Here is a 12,593-nt window from a genome sequence, read left to right as displayed (position 1 = left end):
CGGGCAAGTGAGGGGGGGCCGAGTGTGGCGAGGGGCAGGTGCGTTGGGGGGAAAGGGTGGGGTGGGAGGGCCCAGAGGCTTCCAGCATGGGGCGCGCCTCCACGCCCCATGCAAGGGGTGGGGAGCCTTTGCCCTTGCAGCGCAGGCTCGATGACCTTCCCCCCGAACGAGCCGCGCAGTCGCCGGCCAGCGCAGGCCATGCACACCCTGGTCGCGCACCACACCGGCGGCAGGGTCTGGAGGCCCGAGCGGCACGCATCGAGTGCCGCACCCGACGCCGCCCTCCTGCCAGCCCACCTTGTCTGCGTGGGTGCGGCCGTCCTGGTAGCACACGCCGATGGCAACGAGCTTGAGGGTCAGGACCATCTGGGCCCCCGTGAAGTCGAGCTGGCCCTCCTTCCATGACAGACCGCTGGCCTGGAAGACGTGGCTGCAGGGACAAGGGGGGGGGTGGCGGGGCTGGCGAGCCATCCTCTCGGCCATCGAGCACCAGCAAGCCTTCCTCTCCAGCCTGCCCTCCTTGATGGACACCATCTGGCGACCCCCCCTGATCCACCCCTCGCACTTCATGATGAGGTAGGGGAAGGCGATCAGCCACGCCAGCGTCCCGCAGTGGGTGGGGAAGGCGCACATCGCCAGGTATATGAGGGAGGATGGGACGAGGGCGTGGAGCACCCCCGTCCCAAAGGGGTAGTAGATGAGGAGGAAGCCCGTGATCACGGCATACCAGTGCCGAGCTGTTCGGGGGTCTAGGGAGGGAGTTGTTGTTCACGGGGCCGCTGCACGCACCCCGTGCGACTCGCAGGCACATTGAAGAACCAGTGCATGCCATGCAAGAGGTCAGGTTCGCGTCCACTCGCCTTTGGTGGACCGCACGTGCCGCAGGCCGACTCCCACCAGCACATAAAGGACGAAGGCAACAACGAAGCGCATCTCTGACAGCGACAAAGCCAGGGAGGAGGATGCTGCGAGTTCCCATGACATGGGCTTGATCAGGTTATGTGTCATGGCGCAGGGTTGCGGTCGCTAAGGAGCAGGGTTGAGACTGGCTTGACCCCACCAGATGAACGGGGAGCCTGGCCGGCCTGAGGAGCTCAGTGGGCCTTAATCCTGGAGGTAGTGGGCCCCGTGGCAGGTACGAAGCACGCTTAGAGTGAGAGAAACCCTCACAAGGTGATTTTGCACCTTGGTGATTGTCATTTGGTCTGGGCTGCATGGCATCTGGCCTAAGGGGGGGTGGATCCCACCCGCAGCGCGCGGGGCCGGCTTTTGGGATCCGCCATCTGCCCAGATTGCCCGTTGTTTCTCATGCCATCCCCAACTATAAGGCGTCAAGACATCCCTTTGCGAATGGCAAACTTGATGAGACATTCGATAGGGATACTGAGGTAACCTTGTAGACTAGGGTGGTTGACTTTGTAGTTCATGGAAGACTTCTTCGGCTACTGACACTCATGCCCAGCCACAACTCTGAGCCAGGCGAAGACAAGTTACACTTCAGGCTCTTGAAAGCCTAACATGAACATGATTGGCGAAGGGGTACCGTATCCTCTGCACCTTTCCTTTCACATTCTTGATCCAGTGAAAGTCTGCCAACTACCAACGTTCCAGCATGGATTGATTTGCCTAGGTCCCCTAAGTCTTGAAGTCCGGGCACACTGTAATGGATCCTCAGCTTTACTCTCAGGGCAATCTTTGGTGCCGTCATGTTGGATTCCTTCCAAGTTCACTACTATGGGCCTCCCCATCTTTTCATGGTAAAATACCAGGCCTCCCTGCCTCGAGCGCCTTGCGAATAACGGAATCCCTGCTAGTATTATTTGGTGTTCATTATAATACACGCGATCAGCCTTGCAGCTGCCTTATGTTCCTGGGAGCTCCGGTCACTGATTCTGATGTATCAGGCGCACACAAACCGCTGTGATTGTCACTCAAGAGCAGGCATCGACAAGCGAGTCTCCTCCGGCCCGCACCCTTGCTCAAACCGTGCCGAACATGCCTACACTCCATGCGCTAGGCGCGACTGAAGCAAGTCTAACTTGTTCCATGGGTGTTCTGGTACGGAATGATATCCCATCCCCTCACAAGTATGATCGTGGGCAGCTCTCTTGGCCGAATCGACAACCAGCTCGAAGCTTCCCGTCCGGATGAAGGATACTACAAAGGCCGCCGACTATAGATATTGGGCTCACCGGACCTTGAACAGATGATAGAGTTGTAAAGGGGCTGTTACAGAGGAGTTTTGTGTTCCGTGTTTGGGTCTCTGCAGAGTGTCTGGTGTCGGCATCTTGCGAGCATGCATGTCCTGCTGCGCAACGGCGCATGGGTCACCGTAGTCGGTCTTGCACTTGCACTTCTTTCCTCGGCGGAGGCAATGTGTTTAAGAGTCGAAAAACTCCACAAGCATTACCTCAATCACACACTGAGCATTTTGTGCCGCAAGATCATTCCGAGGAAACCGTCCGGATACTCTGACCTCCATCCCCAAAGCAAATCTTCCATCAGAGGGTTTCCTGTAACCAATCCACAGGACCCTGGCCTCCGCCTCAGGGGTGGCGTCCGGATCGGCTTCGGGCATTAGAGCACGGGCTGCGTCGACTGTTCAGGCGACCAGCTTTCTCGACGTCTCTTCCGTGAAAGGGTCCTGCATCGGGCAGGTACAGTGGAGGAGCTGTGGGGTTGCCGGGGCGATTAAACACCTCATTTCCAAGGCATGCTGCCCACTTGCAGCGACTTTTGAATGCCCTCCATGTTCACCCTACCGAGCAGGGCTCGAGTGATGGGTTCCTGCCTGCGTCATCCACAGGAGGCTTCGTAGGAAGCTACAGTGACTTGGGAAGGTTTGCAAGCTCCCTTGCGCAGGCGTCCACCACCATCTCCCGTCCAGGACTTGCCGAGGCTCGTGTCACTGGCTCCTTTACCAGTGACAGCTCCAAGACCACGGTGAGTTCAAAGGGTACTCCTTGCTCTATTTAACAGGGGTTGCAAACATACAGGTCCACAAGTATCCGCTGGCATGTTTCCTTCATAGATGTCACACGCTTTGTTCCCTATTCGTAACGCAGGCCGAGGCAGGGTGCGTCAGGCGCACTCCAGGCTCTTTGGACACGAGCACAGCAGCAGACGCAGGCATTACTGTTGCAGCCCAGTGCGCTGTGGCTGCCAGCATATGTTTGGGTAAAGCCCCGCACCACATTCCCCTTGAGTCACCACAGGCGCACTCGAGCATTCAACGACTGGGATGGGGGAGGGCTGGGAGGAGGAGACAGCGGTGGGGGGGATGGTGGAGGAGATGGTGGAGGGCTGGGGGGTTGGTGGCACATAGCCCAGTATGTCGTGGTTGTAAATGACTTCTCAAAGCAAATGAGCAGGATGGGATGATAGGAACCAGCGCATGTGCCAGCGGACGACACTCTAAAGTCCCCTGCGCACACTGAGACACCTATTGGAGTTGTGATGCAGACGGCTGTGGGGACGCCCTTTTTGGTGCAGATGTGCGGGTATAGGACTGAACCGCATAGCCCTGCGGCCACCACAGGCGCATTCGAGCAATCATGTAATACGGGAGAGGAGGGCGGCGGTGAATGTGGAGGGAGTGGCGGGCGAATCGACGGCGTGGCCAAGCTGGAGCCGGACGGCGGCCTGCCCCAGACGTCCAGCGCCTGGCCTGGATGCATGTTTGTGACGGCGCACAGTTGGGGTTGTCTCTTGGGGAGGGGGGTGTATCGATGAGCTCAGAGTGGGTGTGAGTGGCTGGGGATGATGACGCGTGAGGCCCCTCGCCCAGCCTGACCCGTTCCCCAACCCCCGTCTCCCCCACAAAATCGCACACAGGCGCACCCTCAGCCACACCGGCCCCGAGGACATGTGCACCCTGGCGCGCAATCCCCGGGCTGGCGACGTGTACGCCTTTGGCTGCATGCTGCTGGAGCTGCAGGGCCCACACATAAAGAGCGGCTGGACCCAGACCTGCTTCGAGATGGGTGCGCTTAGGTTTAGGAATGAAAGAGGGTCCCATGTGTTGGTGTGCCATGTCTGGGTGCCGGTTGCTTTGCCAGGCTCCCCCTAAAGCTTTGCCCCCCACCTCCACCTATAATGGCCGACAAGCCCAGATCCATCCCCCGGCCCTCCTCGGCCACTCCTCCCGCACCCGCTTAGCGCGCGGACCCCCCTCCCCCACACCACAAAATACAGCCATCGACGCTGGCACGTTCCACCCCAGGCTGTCCCGCTTCGGCCTCCTGGCTCCCGGCCTGCGCCGCCTGGTGATCGACTGCCTGCGCCCCGACCCCGCAGACCGCCCCGTCGTGGCCGACGTGATCCGCCGTCTGGCCGACCTGGAGCGCTCCCTCCGCCAGGCCAGCCCCGAACAGCGGAAGGCGGCGCTGGACTCCGAGGCGGCCGCGCTGGCCATGCAGGAGAAGGCCAAGCTGGCCCAGGCGGAGGTGGACCGCCTGCAGGCACTGGCCTACGACCTGGTCGAGGAGGCCGAGGAGGCCGCCGAGAGCTTCCACTTGGACGACGGCGACCTGCTCCTCCCTGCCTTCTTCATGGCTGACCGTATGGCGGCAGATGAGGCGCTGGTGGCGGAGAGGCTGGAGGAGGCAGACATGGCGACGCTCCAGGAGGCGGAGGCCGCCGGTGTAGAGCGAGAGTTCTCGTTGGGGGCGAAGCTGGGGGCCGCCTGGAAGGCGTGGGAGGAGCGCGCCGTCGCCGTCGCTGAGGACGCCGCGGCGTCCGGCGCTGGCGTCGACGCCAGGCGCATCACGGCGGTGCACGCGCCTGATGGCGGCGTCGCCCCCTGCCCCTCTGTCGCCGCCTCTCCCAAGGTCGCCGCTTCGATCACCACCCCGCGTGCCCCTGTCCCCGTCGCCGCCGACGTCCCCGCAGCGGCCGACTTCATCGCCGCACGGTGCACCCTCCTTTCCGAGCCTGCAGCGCCCGGCACGGCCGGACCCCACCCCACCGCCAGATGCTTCAACGCTGCTACCAAGCGGCAGGCGCTGGCCGAGCGCCACTTCACCAACGAGCGCGCTGTGCTGCTGGGCGGCGACAAGCGCCACACCACCGTCGTGTGGGGCCGCGCGACCACCGCCGTCCCTCGCGCCAGACGCTCCGTCCCACTACCCGGCTGGCCGTTCCCTGCGCCTGCGCCTGTCCTCGCGATCTACCCGCTGAACCCTCTCCAGGCCGGCCTCCTCTCCCCCAGCCCAAGCGCCGCCAGCCGGACTCCTTCCCCAGCCTGCCTCCAGGGCGGGGCCGGCGGCTATTGGGCCGCTGCGCGGTCTGGGCCTCCATGCCCCTCCCTGCTGCCGATGCCCAGCGCCAGGCTCCTTGACTTCCCGTCCTCATCCCCACATATCCTCGCCCATGCCTGAGCTCCCTCTCACAGCCTGTACTGAACTTCCTCTCGGTAGTGCCTCGAGCACCGGCTGCCCCCCTGCTCCCAGCCATTTCTCACTCCTTATCGCGCAACTGGTTTTCTCGAATTGGACCACAACGAATCTCATGTTGCTTGACCAACAACCTGACCACACCCATGACTGGCCTGATTTTTGCACCCACCTCTGAGATTCCATGAGGCAAGCTTTCAGGACCTGTTGAATACTGGCTATCTTCATGCAGGGCACAACAGAGGGGTCATACGCTGCAGCGTGCTCCTCAATATGGATGGGCTGTGGGTGCAAGAGAGCACAGCATACCGACTGTTTGCCAGGCGCTGGGGCGGTCACCTCGAATTACTGTTGAGAGCCTGCGATACGTATCCTGCACGGCCACGCAAACACCCCTGTTCCGACGAGCCGTGACAAGAATTAGCCATATGCGCTCCCCCCTACATGCCAGACTGGGGTGGAGAAAGCTCAGCAGGGCTGTGCACAGTTGCTGGGCTTTGGGACGGGATCTTTCTCTGTCGGACCAGGGCCTCGATTCCTCCAGCGCCATCACGGAACAAGCACCGTGGCCGCTCGCATCCCTGTCCCATGCTGTTGCCAGGCTGGCAACTCTTAGCGAGCGCCGGGAAGGTGGGCTTGAGTCCCTGCATTGCCTGGCACCTCTTGCTGGTTGAATGAGAGGCCAGGCACTGCATCCTCTCCTGACCCTCACGGTGGCCAGGTGTTTGCATGGAGTGGAGAGGGACTTCAAAGTGCAAGGATCGCGTTCACGCCACTGCGGCAAACATTTTTAGATACACAGACAGGTCAAATGGAAGGACTCTGTCAGGACACATCGGAAAGGGTCACCAGCAGGGCAGGAGTTGGTGGGCAGGCCAAGCGGTCAGCAGGGTGTAGGACAGGTGGCACCGTCGCGCCCTCTAGCCGCCCAGCGGAGGGGACTGGATCACAGGAGAACAGTGAAAATGAGCGATGCTAGCCGTGGAATTGGATAGATACCGGTGACTGCCTCGATGGCTCAGGATCAATGCACACAGTTGGCCCCTTCTGCTGCTGTGTTTGGGTACGATCTAACCCACAGTTGGGGTCCTCATGCTGCAGTTTTAGGGAAAGGTTCTGGTTGTATGCCGCTGTGGACAACCGTAGCCGTGCAACCTTTCAAAGGCGAGCGACTTTGGATCGATGCAGACACGCCCCGGGCACAACTCCAGGGCGCGGAGCGGGGGTGGCTGGCGCGCTGAATGTGGGAGCACGACCTTCTCGCGATACTACGAGCTGAATGCCCCATTTGTAAATTGTAAACCTTCCAAAATACCCCTCTTGCGACATAAATATGATACATGTGAGCTTGCTGGCGTGATTTTGGGAGTGACGGAAGGTGTAGGTCTGCCAGAGCCACCTCCAGGGCTGGAGGCGCGGCGTCACTCGCTGAGCTCGCAACACGATAAAGAATGAGCAGAGGTCCAGGTATTGACCCTGCGGTAGCAATGAAGGTGGATGATGCTGGTTCGGATGCGATTCTGCCTTCAGAGGCCCCGGTGAGTGGAGGGCTGGGAAAGGGTGCCAAGGTCCGCGACTGGCCGCGTCCTGGCCCCTGCATCGAGGTGCGAGTGAGTGGAGGTGCCTGCATTACATCACTCATGCTCTTTGGGTGTTTCTCTGCAGGCGGACCTGCGGCAAATGACGGAGGAGAAGTGGATGGCCAAGTATGGAACCACCCTAGCCAACCAGCTGGACTTCCAGTCCAGACACCCCAACTGGCACACCGACACCGACAGCTGGTGGTACAAATCGGTGGGGCGGTCGAGTGGGCAGCAGCCCCTGTGGCTCTCTGATGGAGTGAGTTGGTGGAGGAGAGCAGGGGAAGGAGGGGACCCGAGGTGTTGGCGAGGCAAGGGACCCGGGGAGAGGGCTCTCTGGGAGGGGCAGCACTTGCTTTGACATGCATGTGGAGAGTCTGGATCCCCCAAGTGTTGTGTGGCCAGCGGGAGTTGACGATCTGCTCGCCATGCCTGCACCACTCTGACTCTGCAATGCGAACATCACCCCACCAGTGCTCCCACGCCGCTTCACCCGCGAGCCCTGCACCCACCCCCTTTCCCCTTTTCCCCTCTGCAGTACCACTTCCCCGAGCTGGACGGGCCCCCTGACGCCACTCGGGAGGACAAGCCCCTCCACGAGCGCGCGGAGCTGCCCCTCTGGTGGGAACCCTCTCTGACGTGCTCGAGCGCTTGTAGATTGAGGTCCTCCAGGCTGTGCAGGGCACAGCGCATTGTCAGAGCCAGCGTGCTGCCAACTCTTGGGCGCTCTTGAGCCCGCGACCAAGGATCTTCACCTGCACCCCCCCCCCCCCTCCAAAAACCACACACAGGGCGGAGCGCGTGGGCCTGAGGGGCGGCGCAGCCCCTCGCCAGTCCGCCAGCATCTACGGCCACCGCGCCGAGTACCTGCCCGCCCAGACATCCGGCCCCGCCACCATGCACGGCCGGTTCCAGCCCTCCTTCGCCCGGGTCCAGGCGAGCGAGCTGCCGGACCGCACTGACCGCCCCGACGGCAGGTTCTGGCTGGCTGGGGTGGCCCAGGGCAGGGTCTCTGACCCCTACCGCCGCGGCGTCTCCGGCATCGCGCGCCGTAAGCCCATTGTGGCCGGGCCTCGGACCGTGGCGGCGGTGATCGATGGCGAGAGCCACACGCTGGGCAATGCCTTCCGGGACGTGGCCTGGGCGCACCCTGCGGTGGAGGCGGCGGGGTACAGTCAGGAGCACCCAGGGTACAACCATGTCAACCTGCGGGTCCAGACACGGGCGGGGGCGGGGGTGAGCGGGGAGCAGGGGCTGGCGCAGAGCCTGGAGCTGCTCAAGGACCTGGTGGGGGTGGTGGGCGAGGGCATGGGCTCCGCCATGACAGCCTGGGAGGCACGGCAGGCGGGCTGAGGCGGGGGGGGGGGGTGTTGTGTGGGAGCTTCTTCCTGCACATGCATACCCTCTGGACAATTGCGGAGGCTCTGTAACCTGGTGCTCTGAGGCCATTGTAATGATTTTTATCGAGTTGGTGGATCTGGTTGGCATTCTTTTTCACAGGGACATGCGCCTGTGAGATGGGGGGGTGCTGCACTGCCGGAAGCGCTCGCGCGCTCGCGCGTCGTCTTCGAGCTCTGCAAATGCGTGAAGGTGAACGCATGAGCGATAACACGATCTGCGCATATCACCTAAATTGTATTTGTTGTGGAGCTCAAGGCTTTGGCCACAACACACAACTGCCCGAGACCCTTGTCGAGGACCGCAGTCGAGCCCCAGCACCCACTGTGCACATCGAATAGGTCTTTTGAGGCGCCTGCACAGCTTCTCGTCAGAGAAATGGAAGATTCAGGTGGGCACGATGGAGGATAATCCTTGCATGCGTTGCTGAGACTAGTCCTCTGCGGCCATAACGTCACTGTGCTCTTCCGGCACCCACCGGCACAGAATCGGAGGCACTGCAGCCTGGCAATAATCTGCTGGTCAAGCTCGAAGGAGAAGGTGAGTTTGGCCTCACTACAACTTTCAGCGGATGCTGAAGGACTGGGAAGTATGCTATAACTGTCGGATTGGGGCAGTCATGCCTCTTTGGGCAAGCAGCACTGTTGCCTCAGCCCCTTCCCTCTTGCACAACACACAGACCATACTTTTGGGAATGTCCTCAGAGAGGTCATGTGGATGCAGTGAGTCACCAGTGTCGTGTGGGACTCGCTATGCCCAGAAGAAGTGTGTTGCTCCGCTCATCGGCCAGACCTGGGATCTTGACCTGGCTCACATTTTGAGATCACACCATGTCACATGGCCCTCTGGATGTCATAGCTTTTCACCATAACGCACTCCATCCTCTCTGCCGTTGCAGCCCCCATGTACAGCTGTCGAGCTACACAAAGGAGCATCCTAACCTGTCTGAGATCCTGATCCGCTGTCAGACCAATGGAGTCGTCAGCGCAGAACAAGGGATGGTAGAGTCTTTGCACCTCGCAAAGGAGGTCCTGATGCATGTTGAGGTGAGCACAAGTATTGTATAGGACTTGCTGGGCTGACTGGTCGCCGACTGTGATGTCCCCATCGTCTTCATTTGGGTTGACTGCTGGGGTACACAACCTTGATCCTCTGACATCATGCAAACCTTGCAAATCCATTCCTAGGATACCATGGCAGCAGCTGTGAAGCGATTCCAGCAGCAGCAGCAGCAGCAATAGCGGAGGGAGGGGCCTGACTAAGCTGGCAGATCGGCTCAGACATCTGCACTACTGGAGACTTGACTGTAGACTTTCATTCTTTCCCATAGTACCTGCCAGCTTTCGTCAGGTTTTGTTGTCTTTACTTGATTGTCAACATGTTATGATTCAAGTGAGGGCCAGAAAAGTGGTGCTCGGACAGGCTGATTGCTCAATGCACAAGGTGAGTCAGTGGGCCAGTCTTGGTGAAGCATACCGTCCCAGCAAACGTCATCCGGGACCGATGCAGGGGCTGGCTGCAGGCAAGGATGGAGCTCTGAATCCATTCTCCCTCAGGGACGGACACGGCGCGAGCGCTTGGCGGGCGAGGCAAGGTCGAGGTCCTGCAGGTTGAGGGCCGCCGCCGGGTCTGCCTGCTGCTGGGACTCCCTCGCTCCCCGTCGGGGCAGGGGCCGGGAGGTGGGATCCTGCGTCGCCCCCGGAGTTTCTGCGCGCGTAGTGGCTGGGGATCTTGCTGGGGCGAGGGACTGGTGACCAGCCAGGGCACCGCCTCGGGGGACCTCCAGGAACCGCACAACGACCAACCATGCCCCTGCCCCTTCCCATCCCCATGACAGAGGAAAGCAGGGAGGTCCTCGCACGGCCAGCCCCTGCTCCTGCTGGTCATGCAGGAGCCAAACACACCACCGCCTCACCAGGCACGGCCTGGGAGGGCTCCCCTTCCTCAGACTGGGAGGGCTCGTCGTGCAGCCCTCGCCACATGCCCGGGGGTGTGGCGCTCCTCCCTTCCCTCCCCTGCTCTCCTCGCGGTCGCGCTGGGGCCAAGGCCCGCCCGGTGGGGGCGGGCGCCACGCTCGGCGCGCTGCGGCCCCGGTTCCTTGCCCGTGCAGCGGCGGCGGGGGAGGGAAGGACGTCCTGGTGCAGCAGGTGCACCCCGTGCCTGGGCGCACAGGCCTGCCCGCCGTCGGGAGCGCGGGTGGCACAGCGAGGGCGTGCCGCGTTTGTGGCGGGGATCGAGGCCTCAAGCTCGCTTTTGCCGTCGGAGTCAGAGTCGGAGTCGGAGTCGGTGCTAGGGGAGGCGGAGCGCGTCGTGCTGGCTGGGGGCCCGTCGGTGCCGGCGCGCCTGTTCACCCGCGCCGGCGACGCCCACCTCGCCGCCGGTTCCCCCATCTTGGAGTACCTCCCCTTGCCCATCAGCCGGCGTTGCACCTTCCACAGCGGGCCTGCCTGCTCCCTCGCCGCGCTGACGATGCCGGACACAGACTGCTTGTAGCGCTGCGGTTGTGAGTTCGGGGGTGGGCATGCAGAGGTTGTCAGCGAAAGCCGAGCCGGTTGTGAGAACAGAACGCTGAATGCATGCATGTAGGAGACCAGTCAAGGCACTCCTCAAATGTGGAGCAAGACAAACAGATCTGGATATTGCTGGCCCTACCCCACAACCCAAGAGCAGCCTTCAGGACACACCTCTGTACCACACCCACCTTCAAGTGCTCTCTGAAAGTCTTGTATCGAGGATTACTCTGCTCCAGAGCTGCCAGGTCAGTCTTGTACTGCGCCCGCATCTCTGTCGAGCGGCGGCAGCACGGGGGCCATGCTGGGGGCATGCTTGACCAAGACAGGAGCCAGCAGGGTGCACCCAAGACTCACACACCTCGGGCACGGGTCTGGTAAGCCTGGCGCTCCTCCTCATTCAGCCGCTCTTTCCAAAAAACGGCTGCGCTTGCCATGAAGGCCGGCTGGTCTGGCTCGACCATCAGATGGGAATTTACAGCCAGGATGTCCAACCTCTTCTCCTGAGGAGCGGTGCAAAGCTGGGGGTCAAGGTGCCGCACGAGCTCCTCTTCCCCCTCCAGGCACTCATCCATGCCAGTGCCACAAGGCTGAAGCCCAATCCTCATCCCCACCACCGAGTGCACCTTGATGAAGAGCTGGAAGTCATTCAAGGGCTTGACCAGGGTTGGAGGCTCCTCTCCCTCCCAGCGGGGTTTCTCAAGGAGGCCCCCGGCACTGACCGGAACCTTGCTCCCCCAGGCTGGTGAGCAGGAGGGGCGGGAGGGGTTAGCGGGCATGATGTTTGCTCCACGAGGCCGAGCCTTCCTCATGCACTATCCTTTCCCATACCATAGCCATGAAGCTGCCCAAATACTGGCAGCTCACCGATAAGGGCGTCGTTGACACGGGGTCGGTCGACCCGTGCCGAGACCTCTGCACCCTGTGGGTCGAACACAATGTACGGCCGGGCGATATTGGACCCGTAGAAGCTGGAAAGCTTCAAATGGTTGGCCATCTTGTAGATTTGCGTGTGTTGTTGGGAGTTGAATTGCTACAGGCAAAGGACCACGTTTCGAAAGACACAAGAGATTTTCGAACCTAGCTGTGCCGAGCACTTCGAATGCAACCGGGGAACTAAAGGTCTGTGCCCCCCCTTTCGTATCTGATTCTGTGCCAAATCTCCCAAGATGTTGGGACCGACAATGCCAAATCACTCCAATGAATGCCAGTAAAGACTCCAGAACTGATGACAGGTCAATGGTAACAGAGTGACGCCTTCTTCAGACTGTCCGCCCCTGCGGGGTGCTACATGCGCTCATGGTGAAAGCGGCTTTTCAGCCTTGCATCTTCTCTGGAGTGGACGGGGAGGGCACGCGCTTCGCCACCGGCGCAGTGGTGTTGCCGTGGTGCTCGGCGGCGTGCTGGATCACACTTGTGTGCCCATGTTCGCCCTCCCCCTTCTCGCCGGTGGCCGCGCCCCCCTCCGCGATGGTCTTGGCGATCTCGATGGCCCGCTTGGCATCCTGCGGGGGAGTGTGTGTGTGAGTGTGTGAGTGTGTGAGTGCGTGTATGTCTTGCCTGGGGAGCAGAAGTGAGGGCAGCAGTTTCCGGGTCCCTAGGCAAAGCACTGCAAGGGTGGTCGGGGTTTCCAACCCAAATCCCACATCGAGCACCATCTTCCCTCTCCCCCCCCCCCCCCTCACTATTGCTTTATGAAGCACATTTGATCA

The 12,593-nt window shown here is 61.3% G+C and overlaps 4 protein-coding genes across 4 annotated transcripts in view; 2 read left to right on the top strand and 2 right to left on the bottom strand.

Moving 5' to 3' along the window:
• The window catches only part of F751_3591 (Membrane-bound O-acyltransferase domain-containing protein 2), a gene marked incomplete at both ends in the record, with an annotated part of 4,473 nt that extends 3,257 nt beyond the window's left edge, over positions 1 to 1,216 (bottom strand). The window contains 3 exons of the mRNA XM_011400547.1: positions 298 to 430; positions 566 to 737; positions 1,186 to 1,216. Of these exons, the coding sequence (XP_011398849.1) occupies positions 298 to 430; positions 566 to 737; positions 1,186 to 1,216 (336 nt within the window). The remainder of the gene's footprint in view (positions 1 to 297; positions 431 to 565; positions 738 to 1,185) is intronic.
• A 2,025-nt stretch (positions 1,217 to 3,241) lies between these two features.
• F751_3590 (hypothetical protein) lies at positions 3,242 to 5,402 on the top strand (the record flags this gene model as incomplete). Its single annotated transcript, XM_011400546.1, has 3 exons — positions 3,242 to 3,314; positions 4,195 to 5,074; positions 5,393 to 5,402. 3 exons carry the CDS (start codon positions 3,242 to 3,244, stop codon positions 5,400 to 5,402), a joined length of 963 nt encoding a protein of 320 aa, XP_011398848.1.
• Positions 5,403 to 6,880: 1,478 nt separating this feature from the next.
• On the top strand, positions 6,881 to 8,489 carry F751_3589 (hypothetical protein; the record flags this gene model as incomplete). The annotated part of the gene is made up of 5 exons (XM_011400545.1): positions 6,881 to 6,931; positions 7,059 to 7,187; positions 7,512 to 7,594; positions 7,765 to 8,163; positions 8,474 to 8,489. 5 exons carry the CDS (start codon positions 6,881 to 6,883, stop codon positions 8,487 to 8,489), a joined length of 678 nt encoding a protein of 225 aa, XP_011398847.1.
• A 1,434-nt stretch (positions 8,490 to 9,923) lies between these two features.
• Positions 9,924 to 11,878, bottom strand: F751_3588 (hypothetical protein; the record flags this gene model as incomplete). Its single annotated transcript, XM_011400544.1, has 6 exons — positions 9,924 to 10,024; positions 10,542 to 10,866; positions 11,073 to 11,155; positions 11,243 to 11,384; positions 11,496 to 11,623; positions 11,749 to 11,878. The coding sequence occupies 6 exons, from the start codon at positions 11,876 to 11,878 to the stop codon at positions 9,924 to 9,926; spliced, it is 909 nt and encodes a 302-aa protein (XP_011398846.1).
• Positions 11,879 to 12,593: the final 715 nt, after the last annotated feature.

The sequence above is a fragment of the Auxenochlorella protothecoides genome (genome assembly GCF_000733215.1).
Source record: "Auxenochlorella protothecoides strain 0710 unplaced genomic scaffold scaffold38, whole genome shotgun sequence".
In the NCBI taxonomy this organism is placed as follows: domain Eukaryota; kingdom Viridiplantae; phylum Chlorophyta; class Trebouxiophyceae; order Chlorellales; family Chlorellaceae; genus Auxenochlorella; species Auxenochlorella protothecoides.
This window is presented reverse-complemented; position numbering and strand designations above follow the sequence as displayed.